Source organism: Thermobia domestica, chromosome 18 (genome assembly GCF_964235325.1).
Source record: "Thermobia domestica chromosome 18, izTheDome1.hap1.1, whole genome shotgun sequence".
Classification (NCBI taxonomy): Eukaryota; Metazoa; Arthropoda; class Insecta; order Zygentoma; family Lepismatidae; genus Thermobia; species Thermobia domestica.
The window spans coordinates 21725825-21749358 of record NC_137471.1 but is presented as its reverse complement, the minus strand read 5'-3'; the positions used below and the strand labels follow the sequence as shown (position 1 = coordinate 21749358).

The 23534-nt window shown below is 34.4% G+C and overlaps 1 protein-coding gene across 5 annotated transcripts in view; it reads right to left on the bottom strand.

Moving 5' to 3' along the window:
* Hexo1 (beta-hexosaminidase 1) overlaps positions 1 to 23534 on the bottom strand; it is a 93959-nt gene that overhangs the window by 4922 nt on the left and 65503 nt on the right. For 3 of the 5 annotated variants that reach the window (XM_081746173.1, XM_081746172.1, XM_081746174.1), the window contains exon 2: positions 7683 to 7783. In XM_081746173.1, coding sequence (XP_081602299.1) covers positions 7683 to 7759 — 77 coding nt within the window. In that variant the 5' untranslated portion in view covers positions 7760 to 7783. Of the gene's footprint in view, positions 1 to 7682; positions 7784 to 17505; positions 17525 to 19286; positions 19444 to 23534 lie in introns of those variants that run through there. The other 2 variants (XM_081746175.1, XM_081746176.1) reach the window with 2 other exon arrangements.

Sequence of the window (23534 nt, the reverse complement as noted above, 5' to 3'; positions counted from 1 at the left end):
TGCCCCCTCACTTTTAACGTCCAACCGCCGCCACTGACTATATCAATAGTTTCAAATATCTGGGAAGTATTTTGACGAGAGACGCTTAGTGCAACAATAAGGTCAGGTCAAGAAATGCCATAGCTAAAGAAGCATTCAATAAGAAAAGATCACTCTTAACTAGCAGGCTTTATGTTGGACTAAGGAAGAAATTGGTCAAGTGTTATATATGGAGTATTGGACTATGTGGTTCAAAGACTTGGACATTACGGAAGTTGGAGAAGAAATATTTAGAGAGCTTCTAGAGATAAAATATTAAGGGAGCTTCGTAATGTGATGTTGGAGGAAGATTGAGAAGATAAAATGGACAGAGAGAGCAACAAACGAAGATGTTTTAAAACGAATAGGAGAGAAGAGGACGCTTTTAACCAGCATTCTTCGTAGAAAGGACAATTGGATTGAACACATCTGCACAAAATTGTCCTCTTCATACCGACATAGACAGAAAGATGGAAGGGAAGCGAGGAATAGAAAGAAGAACACAACTAATCGCTGATTCGAAAAATAGTTGAGTTGATTTTGAGTTTAACGTCCCGTTCAGCAGCGAGGCTATATGAGACGTGGACCTACTGATTAACGTGGAATCCGAACCACATGAGCTCCCGCCGGGAATCGAACCCGGGTCTCCCACGCCAAAGGCGCGTACGCTAACCGCTTAGCCACGGAGGAGCTCAACTAATCGCTGATTCGAAAAATAGAAGAAATACTGGGAGTTGAAAGAAGAAGCTGAAGATAGAAAAACGCGGAAGAAACATTTCCAATCCCAAACTTAAAATTATAATAATAATAATAATAATAATAATAATAATAATAATAATAATAATAATAATAATAATAATAATAATAATAATAATAATAATGTCTATAGATTAGACCATTTACTTTGATATTTCTTTTTAACCTTTTACACTAATAGATACAAAATGCTACGAGTTTTCAACCATACAAATATCCACAGAGATACAATGTATATCATAAGCTGCGATATCACCAAGTAAATTGTGTTGTTAAGCGCATGGTTATACGAGAATGCGTTTTTGATGCGTTATTCCCCGCAGCGAACGCGACTTAAGTGGCTACTCGGTAATTTTACTTTCGCCAGAGTTATAGATTGTAGAAAACATTCATTCTATAATCTGAACTTTCTATTCATAATGATCCGGGCCGACTTAGGAGTTTTGTCAAAAGCAAAACCAAGCATATGTTATCTGCCTCCTTGACTTACAATGGGAAAGAACTAAACAAGGACAGTGAGATTGCTCAGACCTTCGCGCATTACTTTCAATCTGTTTATAACAATGTCTCAGCAAAATATGACGTAGACAGTTTTATATCTAACAAGACGGAATGCATTAGCCTGTTGGACAACTTTCAACTTGGAGAAACACAACTGCGAGAAATTGAAGTGGCTATAAAGGCACTCAAACCAAAAGCGTCATGTGGACCTGATAGTATTCCTCCGTATGTTGTCAAAGGCTGTATTGATATATTCAAGCAACCGCTCCATACTATATTCAATATGTCCATAACAATATTCACTTTTCCGGACATATGGGAAGAAAGTTTAGTATGTCCAGTGTCAAAGTTTGGAAATAAAAGCGAAATACAAAATTTCAGACCTATAGCTTATTATGTCCTTTTTCCAAAATTCTTGAGAGTATTTTATATACACGAATTCTGAATCACGTAAAGCCAGTTATATCTATACATCAACATGGTTTCTTACACAATAGATCTACTGCAACAAACCTAGCAGTTGTAACAAATTATATAGCAACGGAGTTAGACAAAGGCGGCCAGGTAGATGTTATTTATACCGACTTCAGTAAGGCATTCGATGTTGTGGATCATGATGTTCTAGTGGCAAAATTAGCAAGCCTAAACTTTTCAAAGTCGGCAATACAATATATTGTATCGTATATATGTAACCGGAAACAATCTATTCTATACAAGGGGCATGCCACGAAAAAGTTTGTTACTCTGTCTGGGGTTCCTCAAGGATCTCATCTCGGTCCTGTGCTATTTCTCCTACTTAATAATGATATTCCGCTTTTTATTGAAAACTCTGAGATTCTCCTATTCGATGATGATCTCAAATTATATTCTAGAATTAATTCAACTGAAGACTGTATACAACTACAACAAGAGCTACAGCGAGTTCAAACATGGTGCAATGAAAACAAATTAGTAATAAATGTATCCAAGTGTAAATCCCTTTATTTTACGAGAAAAAGAAATCCCATCACCTTTGACTATACACTAAAAGAAACTAAATTGTCTAAATCAAGTACTGTCAAAGATTTAGGCGTTATTTTTGATCCTGAACCAAATTTCAATCAACACATAGATATGATAACAAACAGCGCGAATATAGAAACTTAGGTTTAATTTACAGAATAGGGCAAGACTTCTTCAGTGAGACAACGTTTACAACACTTTATTTTACATATGATAGATCAAAATTAGAATATTGTTCTACTATATGGACCCCCAATAATAAAAAAAATTCTCTCAAGAAATAGAAAACATCCAAACGGAATTCTTGAAAATAATTACATACAAAAAAATAATTATTATTATTATTATCCCAAATATTTTTCCTACAATGACCTAGTAAACAACTTTAATTTTCAAACTCTAGAAAAAAGAAGATGGATGTTGGACTTGTTATTCTTATATAAGTTACTAAATAATATTGATTGTATGGAGTTATTCTCGAGAATATCATTGCGGATTCCCACTTGCAAAACCAGAGTAGAGAATACAGGAACATTTTATTATGCGAAAGCCAGGAGCAATATATTATATAAATCCCCTATGTGGAGGCTGTGTAAATTATACAATGATATTGTAAATAAGCTTGATAAAGTGGATGTATTTAGTTTATCAGAAAACAGGTTTCGATCATACGTGAAACAAGAAATTTTCTGTAGAAATAATTAAGAAATTTATATATGTAATATTTACTGTATGTACACAACACTGTAATTGGGCATTAAGCCTGTTGTGATGTACATTAAATAAATAAATCATACTGTGAGCCAGTCAGGGTTTCCAGGTCTGTTTTGCCAGATCCACGTCTATAATAACAGAGTTCCAATACTCTGCACAAAGGATCTTCCAAGAAGCTGTTTCTTGCTAAAAATCCCTTTGCTTGGCAACACTTCTTTCCTTCTTTTTTCTTCCTTTAGATATATTTTAAACAGCAAGCGATCTAGTGTTTCGAAACGCATTAAACACGCTCGAACTGACGTTTTCTCCGCGTTTTTTATTGCTTTCGCGTTTGTGATTAACCATCTACATTTACATACATGGTCAGCCTATTCCAAGCATACGCATGAGCAATAAAAACGATTTGCGAACGCTTCAAATAGGCACCTACTTACTCAACGTAAAGTTATATATATATATATATATACTAGCAGCGTTCACCCCGCTTCGCTGCGGTCACCCCGGAACGCAATAAACTTTGTTACTTAGATAATTTTTACTTTTTCGCTTTCAAGTGATATGATAAAAACCATAGAAGATTGCAGTAAATGTTAACATTATATCGCCTGTCATTTATGTTAACCCGCCCCGCTTCGCTGCGGTCACCCCGCAACGCAATAAACTTTATTACTTAGATAATTTTTACTTTTTCGCTTTCAAGTGATTTATAGCGCCTGTCAGTTATGTTAACCCGCCGAGTCACAGGGTCATGCGGGTTGCATATAAATACGTTTATTTTTATACCTATGATGAACTAATAACAAAGGATTTGTACGTATGGACACCTGAATGGTCAATTATCTCAAGACACTGGTAATTGAAAATTAAAGTGATATGATAAAAACCATCTAGGGTCCACATCCTAACAACCCCCCAAAAATGAAAGAAATCGGTTCAGCCGTATTAGCGTGATGAGCGGACAAAGGATTTTTTTTACGTATTCACACCTGATTGGTCAATTATCTCAAGACACTGGTAATTGAAAATTAAAGTGATATGATAAAAACCATCTAGGGTCCAAATCCTAACAACCCCCCAAAAATGAAAGAAATCGGTTCAGCCGTATTAGCGTGATGAGCGGACAAAGGATTTTGTGCGTTCTCTTTATATATATATATATATATATATATATATATATATATATATATATATATATATATATATATCAAATGACACTACGTCAGGTTATTGCATATTTCAAATTTACATGTTAAATGAAAATTTACTGTCAGAAACATCCAAATTCTGGAGGCCTCTACTGTGGAAATTACGCAAGTGAGACGTACGGAGGAATAAATATTCAGAATACCTATACAGAGGCGAATCAAGAAGGTAAAAACTGCCGGAAGGGGGGGGGGGCAGTCAGAACCCAGACTATGATAAGTATATCATGAGTTTACTGTAAACTTTCAAAAATATATACATAATAGCTTAAATTATTTTTGTCACTCAAAAAGCAGGGGGGGCCTAGGCCCTCGGTCCCGGGCTAGATTCGCCACTGATACCTATCATTCGATATGACGGTTTTCTGATGAATAAAAACAAAGTTACAAAGGATTGAACATTTGATTTATTTCAAAAGATATTATCTCTTAAAACTGCTCAGATAAGTACCACACTCAACCACGTATTCCATAGATGTAAAAAGGGGGGCGCGGTGGCTCAGTGGTAGAGCGTTCACCTCTGGTGCTTGGGGTCCCGGGTTCGATCCCAGCCCCCGCCAAGTGAACTTTGTGGTGGACAAACACCGTGCTCGTGGGTTTTCTCGGGGTTCTCCCGTTTCCTCCCACTTTCTTCATTCCACCATTTCACTCATCTCTCATCATCACCGTCTCCTTTAGCCTAACCGGCATAACCGTGGGACGTAAAACTCACAGATTTTCCATAGATGTAAATATTGTAATGCCTTTTACAATTTGAAATTTCAAACCGTTCCGTAGATACATCTATACCAAAAACCTGTAACGTTTGCAACATTGCTTAAAATTATGTAATTTCGAGAAGTATGGTGGATATATTTTAATCACGCTCAACTATAGCCATAGGAGCTAAATACACAATTCTGATTGGTTGGAGTTATCTGTTTCTCGCCACGTAGCATACATATAACACAAATCAAACAACAAATGCTGTCGGTCCTTGTAGCCGAGTGTGCTAGCGAGTGGGCTAGTAATAAAAGTAGCTTTTGTCGTGGATTCAAACCCGGCACAAGGAAATTTCTTTTTTTTTTTTAATTTCATAACATTTTTATCGTTAAAATAAGATGAAAATAATACTAATTTGCCCTTTACATAATATATAATTCATAAATTCTGCTTTTCCACCGTTTACCTAGAGATTTCTGATAGCCCTGATTATACAATAACGTTATAAACCAACAGAAGAGTAAGAAGTGGGGTTCTCGCAAAACGAGGGGTAGTTAGCGAGCGGAGAGGTGCCGCAGGGAGAAAGGTAGGCATACGCTTTCTTGCCTTCCTTAGGATGTATTGAAGAGGCAATACACTGTAGTGACGTAATGTCACGTGATAATTAGTCCATTTTGCCCACACAACTATATTGATGGAAAAAAAAGTGATTTACTTACGTTACGAAACATAACTGAGCGAGCGAAGGGGGTTAGAAGCCCTGCAAGGCTTGTTTTATTCCACCTTTATCGTCATGATAATACCACGTGACATTAACGTCACACTCGGGTGGTGCAACTTTGATTAATATGTGTACTACGGGGGAGGGCTAACAGATCCAACCAACCAAAACGTTTATTTAGTTCCCATGGCTAGAGTCGAGCGCAAAAAATATGTATGTGCAGTAATTATACGATATCTACCAAAAATTATTGTAATGTTTTAGAAGAGAAGGAAAGAAAGCAATAATTGTTTTAAAACGTTGAGATATAAAATTACAGTAAACGACATTATGATATTTACATCTGTTGAAAACAATCCTTGTGATTAGATGTGAAACTTACCTGAGCAGTTTTAGGAAATAAATTGTTTGGGCGGTATTCCCAGAGAATTCGTTAATCAAGCAATTGTCACACAATTAGTTAGCGTTGTATTAGTTCTGTACTGAGGAGGGTGTACTTTTTGATATTTAGAGCCTGCTTGGAGTTCAGCTAATATCTTGATTAGGGTATGATTAACTATTAAAAATCTCCAATACATCGGGCGAGAAAAATAAATGTGGCAACTACGGAAACCTAGACGTACGCATGCGTTGTCTGTAAAAATGAAAATATATGAAATACAAATTCAAAATGTCTTCTTTGTGGTTTGGCATATAAAGTGGCGAAGCGTAATCCCAAAAGTAGGGTAGGCCCGATAAACTAATAACACAAATAACATATAATGTATCATAAAATGTTTAAAATTATAATCAGAAATCTATTTTCCTCATTGAGTTAACCAAAAAAATCTACCAAATTATTTATTTTAAAGAATTTTCTTGCTATACTAGTAGCGTTTTCCTCTTGGTTATTAACTGTTTGCTTAAATGACAAGAGTTGTACGACGGAAAGTAGATTATTATTATTATTATTATTATTATTATTATTATTATTATTATTATTATTATTATTATTATTATTATTATTATTATTATTATTATTAAATATATATTTACATGAGAAAAACACGCAATATGTATTAATGGAATATTCCCATTTAGCTCCACTACAAATATTTTGAAGCGCGATTTATATTTTGTTCTGTCTGGGATTTGTAGGGGAATTTTCTCCTCGTTTGCTGTTTTCATTTTCTGCATATTTGAAAATGGAGAGAGACAAAAAGTAAGTACATTCTTACAGTTAGCTGTCAAATTTCCTGCATAAGCGTTTGTTACTTGCATCTCTCACTTTCAAGTAAGTACAATACTGCATTTAATTAATGCATCTAGTGATATTGACTTTAGTAGAAATGTTAATGCTCAGAAGGAATTTCATTTGAAGCAACGCAAGATATTTAATATAGAATTCTATGCAGCGGCATATTTAAGAAGATGGCTTTCGGACTTAAGCACTCACCGAAATTTTATCGCAACGTTTTTTTGTTTTATATATACTACATAATTTCCACATTTCTAGGAATAAAGTTAGCAAAGCCCTTCCCGAAACAAGCGAAACCCTCCGAAACAAAATCGTAAATACCTCACTGATTCTATGAAATGGAAAACAACTAAAATTACACACAAATATTGTTATATTATCCTATACGGTAGCGTTTGGTAAATTTATACATACGGTTGATGTATCAGACATTTTCTACAAGCGATTATGGATCAGGTTCCACGTAGGAAAAAAAAAAAAAAACAGCTACTCTGAATAACTCTTGAGAGTATATACATAAATTAAAAAAAATAGAAATACATAATTCTACACAGAAACTTCTTACTCTGTGTTAAGGAAATAATTTTATAACACATTAACATTGAAAGATGCCTTCAACGCTAAAACTAAACTCCCAGAGGCGAGCCCTCCTTCCCAGCAATGTGTGCAATCCCCAGCGATAGTAGCTTCGCTCTTAGAGAGAGTAAGAAAGATGATTTTGGTGGTAATTAAGACAAAAGATCTAATAAAAATGAATATAGATTACTATTCCGAGTTTATGTTATGTGGTGTTAAAAGAAGTAAAAATTTTCACCTAAGATTTTCTTACCGTGGTACATCTGCCTTTGCATCCTCGATGTTCCAGGATCCAAGAATGAAACAGATCAGCAAGAAGATAGCAGCCATGACAGCTGTGACGATTCTGCAATGCTAGAAAGATAAAAAAAGAAAAGGTTAAAAATGTTAGGTAGACAGAAATAAACCCAGTAGTTTGTCAAATAAAATGATGTACCGTCAAATGGGGTGAATAGAAACATGGGGGTGAATAGAAACAAAACTCCCAGATTAGTTTTGGATTTATCTGGACGATAAATTAATCAAGAAAATTGAAATTTCTTAACATAGTCTTATACGGCTAATGTGTTCAGGGACAAAATGTTTTACTGAGTTGGGAACACTGAGGTAGACGGCAGTAGCATTAATGTGTTACTGAAATCTTACACGGTATTTTAGCGCTCCTCAAACTTTCTTGGTAAGTATGACATTTTCATATTTGTTGCATTTGAACATATGCCTATTTTGTAGTTTGTTGTTTCATTTACTGACGTTCATAGTAAAAGTTTTCCTTTTGTAAATTATTTTTAATCAAAATTTAACTTTACTGGGTTATTGTTATGATTTTTAATTAGTGGGGTGAATAGAAGCACTTTTTGAGGAGTGGAAAATTCTTGAGAAGCGGAAAAAAGGGCAGCAATGAATCAACAATCTCTAAGAACAAATTTCCAAGTCTTCTGAAAAAAAAAAAAAAAATGTGTGACAAATTGAAGGAGGAAAATATCAGGGCTGGATTTGAAAAGTGTGGAATTTTTCCCCTTTGTCGAGACCAAATACTGAGGATGCAGCCAAAAAAGACAATGAACGAGAAGAAACAGAACAGTAAAAGACATCTCAGACTGTAAACCGTTCCCTTATGGATCTTCTCAAGAGCATGAGAGAAGATGAAAAAATTAAACAAGGGAAGAAGAGAGTACGAATAGATGTTTCTGGTAAGAGTTTTGGTTTGTTTTCTGAAAATGATACATTTTCATCAAATCACAAGGAAACTCAACCTACCCTTGTATTGTCGGAAGAGGAGAAAGACAACACTCCAGAAGACAACATTCCACACGATTACGAACTAGATGGTGCTTTTCTAAAGCTGGTAATTTTGCTGTGGTAAAGGTTTATGAGAAGCTAAAACTCGATGAGACTATTCCCTACCCAAGTGCGAAAATGTGAACATGATGGATATGTGGGAGTGTTTTATAAGAGAGCACATAAACAATGAAATTTTCAGAAACTTCTGAAGAATCGTTCTTACTACATGAGGATATTGTTACGAAACTGTTGGGTTTTATTAGGAGTTCGTCAGCACGCTTTAAGTATATGATAAGTTTCGGGCTCCTTCATGGCTGAGCGGTTAGCGTACGCGTCTTTGGCGCGAGAGACCCAGGTTCGATTCCCGACGGGAGCTCATGTGGCTCTGATTCCACGTTAATCAGTAGGTCCACGTCTCATATAGCCTCGCTGCTGAACGGGACGTTAACCTCAAAAACAACTAACCCCTCATGATAAGTTTCCCTGGTGATTTCAGTGGTTTAAATCTTATATCATCAAAACTGTATGGTCGTTTGTACCTATATTGTGCATTCTATTGTTTTATAAGTTTGTAACTTATGTAATACTGGTCTTATTAAATAAGTTGAACTTATATCTTGCAGGTATCAAATAAATAGTTCGTTTCAACAAATACGCTGTTTCTTTTTACCTTTCCAATAGTATAAAAGAAACAACAATGAAAATAAAGTCATTGTTTCTATTCACCCCTACCCATGTGGTGAATAGAAACATTAAGAAAAATCAAGGTGAAGAAAAGTGGAGTTGATAAATTAATATGACGTTTACTGAACTTCATTAGCATATTAAGACTTTTTTTTTTTGAATAATCTGATACGTGAAATCTTTAACATCACCAGACTTATATACTCATATAGCCAAAAATGTGTTTCTATTCACCCCATTTGACGGTATTATTATTCATAGAAAATTTCCGTGTTGTCAAACTAAATACACAAACACACTGAGCAAGGCAATGTGATGTAAATAAATAAATAAAAAAACATAACAGCTTCAACACATTAACTGTGCCTTATGTGTCTGATGAAGAGACAATTAGTTCACATTCCAATCTAACTTGGACGGTTTAAAGTGAATATACCCCTTCCAAAAAAAAAAAAAAACCTAGGTGGTAGGCATTGTTGTGAGTTGGTAGGCTAATGGTCGACATTGTTGAAAGTTGGTAGACTAATGGTGGAATGATTGGGAATTGGTAAAATGGTTAGAAAGGTTTGAAATCGGTAGACCAGTGGTCGAGTATGGTTAGGAGTTGGTGGGCTTATGGTCGGCATGTGGGAATTGATAAACTAATGGCCGGCATTATTAGTTGGTGGGCTAATGGTCGGTATGGTTGAAAATGTTGGCCAACCAAAAATTTACAGTGTACTATCTTTTATCCAACAGTTTCGGCCTCGCCCTCCCCTGTATTGCTGCGGCTGTCAGTTTTTTCCTCAATAAATTATATTGACCCACCGAAATAATATTCTTTCTTTCTTTCTCCCTCTTAAGAGTTTGCCTATCACTGCACCAATGCTATCAAATTTAAACTCAAAGATCTTAACTTGAATCCAACGGTTCAACAGTAGACCTACCGTTTTAACATACTAGTCCAGACCATCTATCTAATGTTATGGCGTGAATTTTCATTTTGAAGGATGTAACTGACATAAGATGGCGATAACAAGTTAATAAATTATTATTTGCAAATATAACTTTATCGCGGACAATGTTTTGCTTTCGTCCCAACGCGGTTTGGATACTGAGAGTTCGTGCAAAATTATTCACATGTTCGCACTGACGTATCCAAAAGTTCATCAAGGGAGTTTCAAGTTCCCAGGTTCATATAATTTTAGGTGTTTGTAACATATCAGGAGTATAGAAGAAAAACCTACTAAATCCATTTTTCAATTTCATAAGCAAACGAAACAAAAGTGACTCCATTATGTTTCAAAATTGTTGAACATTTTTTTTCTTCTTTAGTGGAAGATTTTACACATCTGCCTTACGTAGTGACCACTAAAGAAATAAAAACTGTTCAACAATTCTGAAACATAAGGGAGTCACTTTGTTTTCGTTTGGTGACAAAATAAAAAATGGATTTAGCAGGTTTTGCTTCTATACCCCTCATATATATGGTAAGAGTTTATTTTCGAATGATATTTTGCTCAAGGTAGGGGTTAAAACCTCGAAACCCATCCTTGTGTTCGCCACAGCATGTTCGTATCAAATATAACCATTCGTACTCGTTATTTGGATTGAACTTAAACTTTCCTTTTCAGTATTGAGGCTATATGAGACGCGGACCTACAGTTTAAAGTGGAATCCGAATCCTCGTAATTCGTTTGATATTTCAAGGCTTTCCAACCTGGAATCGAACCCGAGATCTCGTGTATGAGAAACCTTACCCCATACCGTAAACGACGCCAACACCTACAGGTAGTGGTCCACTTGCCGGGAAATGTCGATCGTCGATATAGCGACACGTCGTAGGATTGCCGCTAGTGTGCCACTGGTGGCAGGGTTTCGTCGAGTTGAAGCAGATATCTAGAATCGGGGTGTTAAAGTTACCATCGCATAGCAGCGAGGACTTCATTTTGGTCCGCGCTACTTCGATTCGTCGCAGAGAATCGTGAAGGGAGCAACACGAACTATCGCCAATCACGAGTTATTATTATACAGGGTGTTTCAAAACAACACCGACAACGTTTGGGAGGTGACTCCTGACACCAAGATAAGACGAAAAGTATAGACCAACCTGGGTGCACAAAAGCTTCCTTTCGGAGTTATAGGCTGCCGAAAACATGAAAAATTGGATTTTGAAGGTCCATAGCTCCAAGCCGATGGAATTCTGAAACATGTATTTTTGGATAGGGCACACACTAGTTCCTATATAAAGTCTTGACTCGACTGCGGTAGGTCCCATAGTTTTGGAACTGGAGACTTTTAAAGTTCAATTTTTCATGTTTTCGGTAGCCTATAACTCCGAAAGGAAGCATTTGTGCACCCAGGTTGTAATTGCCAGAACTCTTTGTAAGTCATGCAATGACCAATTGTTAAATATTGCTGTTTAACAAGTGCATTTATTATCAGCTTAATGATAATTATTTTTTTATTTAAGATTAATATTTGAATTAGTTTAATTTTGACTGTGTATTTGAAAGACAACAATATTTGCGTTATTATTGATTATGAGGAGTTTGAAAATAGGAAGAGAATAGACAAGAAAAGAAGAAAAAGAGGAAGGACGAGAAGAAAGTTTAAAGATATGAAAAGAAAACTAGAGAAAGACGAGAATTAGAAAAACTAATTTAAACACCCGTGATATAAAATGAGAAATAAATTTAAGAAGAAAAAAGAGAATTTATTTTGAGATAAAAAGGTTAAATTTGGGATGAAACCCCATTGTAATTTGATACATGTTAATTTATTTTTAGTGATTAAATAAAAAAAATTTAAAAAAATCATTTTTGATTTGTTGTAGATAGATTAGTTTGTTGGAAATGGAAAACTATATTATTTACTAATTATGATTTTTTTTTGAGGAGATTTACTAGAAAAATTTTGTAGTTTTATTGTTATTATGCAGATAACTTTATTAGTTATTTTTAACAGTTTATTATTTGTTATATGAGAGATTGAAGATTTTAGCTGATAAATAAATATTATTTAAGTTAGGTTTTTACATATAATTAAATGTATTTTTTAACCTAAAATGACATTTACATATATACCACTTTTATTTATGACATAAACCAAAGCTTATAGGGTACATTAAGCAATAAAAAGAAATTTATTTACAGGGTAACAAAGGTTTTATTATAATAATAAAAAAAATTAGTTAGAAACACTATTAACTATTGTTTATATTAAGTTTGTGAGATTTATTATTTTACGAAACCCCTATAGAGTTATTATTATAAGCATTATTTTTTACAACTTGAAAGAATGAACATTTTGAAATTTGGTAGCAATTTAATTATTATAAAATAAAAAAAAATATTTTAAGTGTGACGTATTAGCTTTTTGAGACTACGTATACATAAACCAATAAAATAGTTGTAGATAGTTTAACATATTTTTATATATTTTATAAGGATTAAAAGCAAGAAAAAAAATGTGGAAAGAAAAAAAAAGGTTTTAATAAATTTTGTAGTTTTTATGTATATTACTTTTGAAGAAAATGTTTGGAAATTTGTATGTGAATTTTTATATTAAACTGTTTTTTAATTTAGTTTGCTTATTTTTATAGATTTATATTTAACGTTATTGAGTTTTGTTTTATTGGAAAAAACATTTATTTTATTATGTTGGCAAAGGTCACTTTGACCTTGAATTACTTTAATATTTTACCATTTTTTTGAAGAAAAAAAAACAAATTTTTTGGTACAAATACCAATATTTTTATATTGTTTTTAAAAGGTATAGACCTTGTGACGAATTTTAAATTTTTTTTGGAGCGATTTACATTGGGAATTTTGAGGAGTTACATTATTACTTTTGGGTTAGATTAGTTATAATTTTGAAAGAAATATTTTGAAGCTTTTTTTTTTTACACTAAAAATATATTGTTTATTTTTTTGGAGATTTATATTTATAGAAAAAGACGTGAGAATGAAGTTAATGTTGGATTATTGAGTTACTTTGTTATTATTAAGTTTGTGGAAGGAAAGATTTTTATTGTAGCTTGCTATTTTATTTAAATAATTACATGTATGTTAGTTATATTGGGGGTGTTAAACACATAAGGTTAATATAAACACATTTATAACATAAATTATACAATTTTATTAGTATTACTGAATATGGCATTTTATTAAAGAAAGAAAAAAAATAATAGAAGGTCGGGACCGTTTTTGACATTATTGAAGATAGGCACGCTATTTGTTAAGAAACTTTACTCAATTATATATTTATAATTTTCACTAAAATAAATTAACAAAATATTTTTATATATATATTTTTGAGATATATTTATATATTTATTTATTTATATTTTTTTGCGTGTATAAGAATACAACTTTGTATTACAATTTATAGTAAATTATTTTGTTTACTTTATATTTTTAAACATATATACATATATTTTGACAAAACATAAAAAAATAAATATTATTATTTAATAAGAGGACTATTTTAAAGTATAATACATTTTAAAAGAAAAAAAAACACATTTAATAGCAGGTTGATAAAGTAATCCCAAATGGAATTTAGATATTTTGGAATTTAATGAATAAAATGATTAAGATATTTTATGCTAGTATAGTTAACATAGTATTTTAGGAAAGAAAAAAAAAATCGATATATTTTATGTTACCTAAAATTCACATTACTGCAAAATTATAAACTTATGTATTTGTGGGCCCACAATTTTAAACTACTGAGTTTATATTTGAATTATGCTATTTTGAACTATGAACCATTGGATTCTAAGTGGGACCTATAATTTTGTGCAAAAAAATAGGTGACTCGCTCCAGAAGGAGACACGTTTTAAGAAGGAAAAAATTAAAAAAGAATATTTAGCTTGTACCAAAACAGGCGGATAAAAGATCATCGCTCCGGATGCACGACAACTAGTGCAAGGAAATCCAAAAGATGAAACCGAAATTTAAAGTTATTTATAACTGTCTCTCGGACATATACAAGAAGCATCTGATCCTACGGGCTAACACTCTGCACGGTTAGTGAAACAACAAAAAATATATTTTTTTGAAAACTACTAAGATTTAAAGTAAGGTTTAAAAAAATGTAAAATATAATATTTTTTATAAAAGTTAATTGTAAGCTTTGTAAAGTGGAGGGGGGGAAGGTAAATAAAAAAAATATAGAAGGAAGATAGACCACTGCCAGGTAAGTTGGATCAAAAAAAATTATGACAAGCGTCGATTTCAAGGCCGAAACATAACTCTTTACCGAAACAGGGCGGGCTTAAAATAGCGCCACGCTGATAAGTCCCCTGATAAGAAGGTAAGCAAGTCTGTGCCCCGATTAATACGTTTATAGGGAGAACATAGTCCCTATAAATATATCAATACTCACTGTAATCCGGCCCAACCCATCAGGGTTTCTTCGAATTTCTCGGCCAGTGTAGTAGGAATCTGCCTTTAGAAATTTCTAACACTAAAAAAAATTATCCAACGCCCCAACAGTAAAAAAAAAAGAGAGAAATGTCTACGCAGTTGGGCAGCCGAAACTAAGAAAAAGAAAAAAAAAGAAAATTTTGCGCTAGCAATTACTATGAACCAAACATTACTAGCCACATCCCAATTCGCAGAGTCGTGACTCTCTGAACGCCTTCCAATTTTTACATTTATTATAGTGAAATAAAGAAATTTGAAAATAAGGGGGAGGGGGACAAAGGCGTTTGGGACGAAAACTCCAACGAAGAAAAAAAAATTGGAAGAACCATTAGACGTCACGCAATGTTTCATATGAACTGGGTGACCAGCGGTGTATAAAATAACAAAATAACGCGGGAAATTTAATTGTAAAATTTATTAAAGCAAATTTATACATGAGTTGTAACCTTGTATTTCAACTCTCGCGCGTCGTTTGTTTACTTAAACCATTTTGTACATCAGAACACGGATATGTGTCCATGCAATTGCATATGCTATGCCTAACTTAATAAATTTTCATTTGCTAAGGTGATTACCGCCATAATCGCACCAGAAAGCTATCTCGATTTGCAATATTAATAACTAAATTTTTTTAATTTTTTTAGAAATGTGATATTAAACGTTAGCGCTGACTTGATTAAAAAGAATTAATATACGGAATTTCTAATTAGAAAAGGTACTCGAAACGTATACCAGCTATTAATCTTACTACTTATTTTACTGCATAAGTTTAGCAACATAGGGCGACGTTTATACTCTTTCACTAACATTTTACATATTTTTTTGCATGTATACCAGTAACCTTTAAATAAAAGAAAATTATCACAAAAGATTTTACAAGTCAATTTTACTACGGCGCCTTTATTCAGAAAAAAAAAATTGAGGAGGACGATACTTCAGTCCACCGTTGTACCTAGTATACCTTGGAGGTAAACACCTTGAGACACCGAAAGTAAACAAACCATATGTGGGTTTGTTAGCACCCTTGTGCTATAGTATCAACTACTTTACGTTGAAAAGGTTACTATTTATGGTATTCATATAATATGTAATTATCTCTTAGGTTTTGTGAAAACCATTTCCTAACGGACGAGGTAAATTAAAGAAACCTAATTAAAGTAATAGTTACGCCGAAACGTCTAGTTGCTATACTAAACCTGCACTTATTGGATAACCTAAACACTTGCAACCCTCCTAATTATATTTTAAGTACCTAATTTCCATCTTTTATACGTATGAGCGAAAAATTGTAAGTTAGAAAATGTATTTTTTTTATATAATTTTAATATTAGCACTAACACTTTGACTCAAAACAGTAAATACATTTTAAAACTGCAACAATATAATGTTACGATATTAGCTTGATATAGCTTTTTGTTTACACCACGGAATTGGCATCACTTAGTTAACGCAAGACCGAAAGTTTAAATTTTTGATTTTTTAACAAACTAAAACATTTAAACTAGTAAAATTTACCAGATAAATCAATCTATTGTTTTGCTAGATATATATATTTTTTGTATTCCTGTTAACTACCAAATATTTATGAAAAATGGAAAAAATAAGTGTTTCTAAGATTGCCTTTTATTTTAATTTCGCTGCATGGCTTTTGTAAACAAATAACGAATACGACTTGCGCTGTACTACTGATAATTTTAGATAGATGGCGCTCGAAATTATTCTTGTGTTCTGCTTGTTACGTGCAGGTTGACTTTCAACGGACCATAGCCAGACGTATTGGTTTAGTAATTTGCATTTTTTGATATTAGTATTGATTATAAATGAGCAATTTAAAGAATAAAGAAACAAAATAAATCTCCCATATTTCGAGATGAACGATTTTTCTTTAGCAGATACTAATTCACTTCTATTTTTGTATTCACAAGTCAACAAAACGCATTCTCATCACACACACACTGAACATACAGCACACGGTTACATGCAATTTATTATATATATACATATTACTTAAAACATAGATACACGTATACATGAATTGTGGGAACTTAACTTGTTTAGGTTAATAAAATTTTTAACTACAAACCTGTATTTAAAAGATTATATTTTTATTTTGTAATGTCAGCTTTCGTGGGGGAAGGAGGGCTATGGTATTTGATTTACATCACTATTACCTAGGTGAAAACTTTTACTCTTCCCAGGCCCTTCCTGAGTGAAAGGAACCCTTCAGAGGCTAACCCGAATTTTTTTCAACCTATCCCGACGTACAGGAGCGATCGTTGTGAAATTAATGCTGCATAATGAGAATGAAACTTCTTAATAAGAAAACATACTCTGCCGCCATAGTCCTAACACAAACTCTATAATTAATTACATGAACTTTTACCCCCAATACAGGCTACGTTAAATTGGAAAAATTTAGCTTTCTGACGAAACTTCCAAAATTAAAACCAAAATCACTAATATCGAAGAAATCTCCGTTATTAGTTTAATATTGTAGCACTAAATACTGTCAATTTATATCACTGGCCACTTGGCTTCCCTTTCTTAACTAATATGGCGGTCCGGCAACAATTGATAATTTTCAAGAGAACATTTTTGTATAGCTTTTGTTTTAAATTTTTGAAATAGTAACAGTTATTTTTCCCTTTTCACCACTTTAGCTTGTTACTGTTTAATTAATTATTCCAAGTACACGTTACCTTTTAGTTTGTAAGCGTGCTCATTACCGTCGTGTATCATTGATGCTCACCAAATCGTAGCCATGAAGAAGAATGATAGCTAGCGCCAACTAGCTACTTAACATCGCACCAAAATAGTTAAAACCGGATCTCTCACTTTTCTAAGATGTAGGTATATGCTCAAGGGCGAGGGGTAAGATGATTTTTTTTTTTTAATACTAGATTGGCAGAAATTTCGCAAATTGGAATTAATGCTCCTTTGCAAAAGTGAGGGATAAAAAAGGTACTATACTTTTGGTTAGCAACAATACTTTAAAAGTTTGTACAGGGTGATTTCTTGATTTCGACTGGAGGTAGCGATGAAAATAAATGAAGTATAAAATTTCAGACGATTGTAACCGTCTGGTTACAAGGTTGGTTTATACTTTTTGTCTTATCTTGGTGTCAGGAATCATCTCCCAAACGTTGTCTGCGTTGGTTTGAAACACCCTGTATATTATTTTTTCCTGACCAATTATTCCTGAAGTGAACTCTGGGAATCAAGAGTAACTCCTGCCTCTACATCATGAAGTGAAAAATCTTGAGATGAGTGCACATAATTATATGAATTTAGATGGCAATTTTCGCCGATCATTAGAAAGTGAATATGGGAGAACTATGAAATAAAGTAAATAGACGCGCGTCATTCTGTTATGAAACTACATGACGAACGCATTTTATCTTATTCCAAACGATTATCGTCGAATATACACGATTAAAGGAGCACTCTGACTGACCAAGTTAAAAAGACCTCAACGATTTATCCCTGTACAAGGAAGGCTTTTTTCGTCGCCTCTGTGGCGAAGTCGGAGAAATACGTGGCTAGTAATCATAAGGTTGCCGGTTCATGCCCACCTAGTGTACTTTTTTAAAGTACTTTTTAGACTTATCTCAATGTAAAGAAATCATGCATATAGGCGATTTAGCATATTTTGGGGGAGTAATTTTGCGGTTCATTGGCGTTTTTTTAGAGTCTCTGCCGCTGGTGGTATAATTTTCAAAACGAAAGTAGGGCATTGCGGAGAGTCGCTGGGAAGCATCAAATTTTTGGCGAGATGTCTCTAGCTGCCCATCGATGGTCCACCGACGCTTACGGCATGCAGTATGCTACATATGGAAGCATGGTAATTCAGTGATGGAGCATTTAACTCTGGTACAGTAGGTCCTATTGAACCCTAATACTTTTCGATAAGGGAGTAATATACTAGGATGACTTGGGTTGGGTTGTTGTTATGGCTGTCATTTCTAAGAAAATACACAATTAGCTACAGCTATTTTTTAAATAAATTATAGGTAATAGTATACATGAGAACCCCCTGATCTGCGTTTCTTCTGTGTTCTATTACCACTTCTACATGAAATACCATAAATTTTCTACGTAGTGCAATAGTAAGAAGTATCCATGTGCACAAGACATGTGATATGCATTAAATTCCCCCCCCCCCACACACATAGTCATAGATAAAGTACAAGGGCACTACACATGCAGATATGAAATACAGGTACGTTCTTTTTTATTTTTGCATCAGTCGATAAGTAAATAAAAGTCGCTTTGTTACCCCCTTTGTAAGTTCGTACATACTCAATGAATAACCCCTAAAAGTATGAGCGTCCTGCTCCTTCGGGAACTGGTGCAGCTTCATGTATACTATATCCAAATTATATTTGACCACCGAAAGAATTTTCTTTCTTTCTTTGTCCCTCTCTTAGAAGAGTATGCCTATCACTGCACCAGGCTATCTACTTAACCTCAAAACTCTTACCTTGCACCCAACGGCTCAACAGTAGGCTACCATTTTAACATAGATCAGACCATCTCTACTCAATTGTATGGCCTGAATTTTCATTTTATACAGAATTAGCTGTATTTTTTAAAATAAGTTTCTTCAAGGGTCTTTTTACAGTATTAATCCATCATGAACTAATTGTATTCTTAGTCTTCCTAAAATCACAATATCTTCTCTCTTTTTTCTCTCTCTCTTTCAGTTACCTCCCTTACGGGAGATTTATAAAAAAAAGTCCCAGCCTTAGGGTCTTGTGGGCTACGTCACTATATTTGTTTTAATTATAAATTGTTTGAAATAATGTACTAAAATGGCACGAGCCAAAATGGCCGAATTTGCCTGTTTTAAATAAAATTGTTTATCACACTATTAATGTAATAGTACAGAAGGATAAGCGGCGCATGAACATATTGAAAATGAAATATAGTATATGAAAATTGTATATAAACTAATTAAATATAAACTAACTATTTGTTGAACAAAACTATATATTTTTTCATTAAAATTCAACACGTGTTACAGTTTCGCCAACTAACTCTTTGGCTTCATCAGACACTATGTGATACAGGGTAACTGTACAATCGTATATAATAAATTGTAACAAATAATAAAATTGTCCAAAGTAATGAATTGTAAATAGTAAAAATTGAATAAAAAATTAGAGCAAAGCACCCCAATACTTAGTGTTAAAGCGCCATCTCTTATCTTTCTTCTTGTACTCTCTTGGTGTCATTCATTTGTTTTCCCTTTCATTACCAACCGTATAGAAGACTAGCTCAGGAGAGTAATGCTCCCGGAAGTAGGCACGAAAAACAGTTCTGTTTGGTTGGCGTTATCCATTTCCTGCCATATTGTATTCAAATAGCAGAAATCAAACGATTGCCGCTGTTGGTCTTCGTGGCCGAGTGGGCTAGCGCTGTGCTAATAAGCAAAATCTCTTTTGATGTGAGTTCAAACCCGGCCCGAGGAAAGTTTTTTTAAACATTTTTTTACATTTTTATAACACTTTTTAAATTAAAATAATACTCAAAAAAGTGAGTTACTTACTTTTGTGCAGATAAGTAGTAGTAGTAGGCTAGTAGGAACGGGTTAGAAGCCCCGCAGGGCTCGTTTTGTTCCCTTTGTACTCTATGATATAGGGCTTGTTTTCTTCCCCTTGTACTCCATGATATAAATTTTGTGACCAACTTAAAACAACTGGCTAGGATAGCGCGTAAAACAGTTGGCTAGGGTAGCGCGCGAAAAAGACGGGAGCATTACTCTCACGAGCAGGGCGTCCGTATAGTAATAATATTGTATGAGATTTCAGCTGCTCTTTCCTCTGAAACTGTGGAGACTGTGGCGCCGCAACTCAAGGAAGTTGAGCACTACGAACTACTAAAAGGCCAATGATATACTTAGCTACTGCCAGTAGCAGACGATGCAATTACAACTCTAGCCGGTAGTATCGCCTAATCACTTTTGTTGCATTCTGGCAACGATTTGAATTTTCATTAGGAATATAGGGAGTGGTTCATCAGGATAATCAATGTTACCAACAATTGTGTTTTTAAAATTTAAGTTGCAGCACTTTGGCGAGGTCGACTATTGCAGTGTTATAACTCAAAGGTGTAAAATTGCATTAAATTATTTGCACTAAAGAACTTTAGTCGCGGCACAAGTCGCAACCAAAATAGGGAGGGGGGCACAAAACCCGAATCCGTCTGCACTAAATGATATGTTTGTTCAAAGTAAATCCATTGAAGATAACAAAAATATTGACGCCAGGGACGTCCATACACTATAAACATTGAGTACAAAAGAAAATGAATCGAAAACAACACGTATTAAATAAAATTATTGTACGAAATGGGAGTTCGAGACAGTCCAGTAAATCCTGACGCCAACTTCTCTCGAATCCTGGTATAAATCTAAAACTATTATGCATCTAAAATTCCATCTTTATCTCTGTTTTCACATACTCCCTTCTTTATTACTACAATATTTATTTTAGTATATTTTTGTAACACATCATGACAATCTCATATGCCTACCAGACCCCCAAAACTATGTTTGTGGTGGACAGCATCATATCAGTAGATTTTCTCGAGGTTTTCCAGTTTCCTTCCACATCCTCACTAAACAAATTCTTTCAAACTCATACAATTCCGTTAATCATCCGTCTCCGTTACCCTAAAGTAAATAATAATGGACGTAGTTAAAACCACCGAATTCATTTCATTAAAAAAAAAACTGTTGTTTTTCGGGTGCGAGAAATGCGAATAAGGTATATCCCGTCTTTCGAATAAGTAATTTAGGGGATATTTCATTAGTTTAACCCTTAATGCAGTCATTCCTAATCTTTTTTGGCTGATGGCACACTTTAATGAACTCTCACGCCATCGTGACGCACACTTGTTTGTTTCTTTATTATTAATAATATATGTTAAATGATAATGGAAGAATAAATTATGAAGTAGTGTTTTATGTAGTACTGAGCTTTGTTGCAGTCACTGACGTAATTGGCTTGATTTTTAACCAATTATTAAAAGTTTCATGATTATTAAATTGTAAAATTTCGGCTGTGCGGAGCCGTGTAACACTCCAGTGGGAACCACTGCTTTAATGGACGAGAATGGCGTTTTAAGTATCTTTTCTTTTAAAGAAAAGTAGGTCTTACTCCTTCTGAAATTACTTTTAGGGTACCAGTATGGGCTTCGACGGAGGTCTTCTCTTAGGCTGGCTGCACACTGACCTCATTGACCTCAGGACAACTGAACTGAGATACGGTACTGAGAACAATGCAGTAAATCCTCGTACGGTACATGCTAGTCAAAGAAGTCTTCAACGTTGTGAAGGTTAATTCACACATAGTGTGCCGTTACTGCTTTCTACGCTATTTCCGTTGGTTCTCGTCAACTTCGTGTGCTCCGAAGAAAGCCGATGGATAGCGACCGACGAGCCACGACCGGGCTGTTTTCTCTTCAAGGCGGCCTGTCGGGATACGGCACGTCATACGTACATTAAAAAAGACAACCCAATGAATTTTCAATGTTCAAGTCTGTAAAGATACTTTGTACACCACGGCACACTATGTGTGAATTAACCTTGAAGACAATGGTCAGCGTAAGCCTGACCTTAATATCAAGTAACTACTGTAAGTATCTACCTGCGTAATGAAACCAGAAGCCACTGTCACACAATTTTTGTATTCGTGGTATTTCCAACCTTAATTAATAACGTTAATGATGAATTCGGAAGAGCTTTTCTGGAGATGGGATGAATTGAATAAACAAGGAGCAGGGAGGGAATGAAAATAGAAATACAAAAATATTGGTAATTGTGTATCAGGTTGGATTTGTACGTATTATTACCTCAGCTGGTTTTCAGAACTAACGCCTAGGTCAGAAGAAAATATTTCGAGCACTACCGGTACTGTAAGGACGATTAGAGGTTAAGGACGATTAGAGAAATGTCTCGAAACAGGGGAGTTTCGAGGGGGAATTTTCGTACGAGAGGCGAGTTACTGACGCCTGATAGCGCCCTGTCCATATAAAAGCCACTTCCTTTTATTACTATTTTCCTTTACAGTGATCAGTAGGCTCCGGATTCTTAGGTTCGAACCTATTTTATTCCTGTACAGTGAGTGCAAAAAATTTGTGTTTTCTTTACATTTCAAGTTGCTATAAGTAGAACTATATTAGTTTTATAGGACCTAAAATGTCCTAATTGGGGGGTTAGGACCTAAAAAATCCTAAATTAGCTTTTAGAACCTGTAACGTCCTAAATGATTCTTTATAGTTATTTTTAACTTGAAAAATACTTTCAAACACGTAGTCAACCAGCTTTCAACAATGCAATAACAAGGTTTCCTTCACACAGCATGTTTCTTTGTAATTTGCGGCTGCGATTGTGAATAAACGGGGCACAAGTTTATTTTTAGCAAGAACAGGTGCGCGGTCATTCGATCCGCGTAGCAGAAATCATTCGAGAATTACACCCAATCGTCAACCACATAATTTCATCTGTAAAGAAGGTTTTCTTGAAAGCTCCTAACAGAGTGGCTACCTTCAAGGATATGCTTCCAAACACACCACTGCCACCACAGCCCGTTGTGTCCCGTTGGGGAACGTGGCTCTCAGCAGCACTGTACTATTCAGATAATTTTGAAAGCATTGTTCAGGTCATCGGTTCGCTCGACGAGATTGAAGCCGCTTCAATCACGTCTGCAAAAAAAGCACTGAAGTC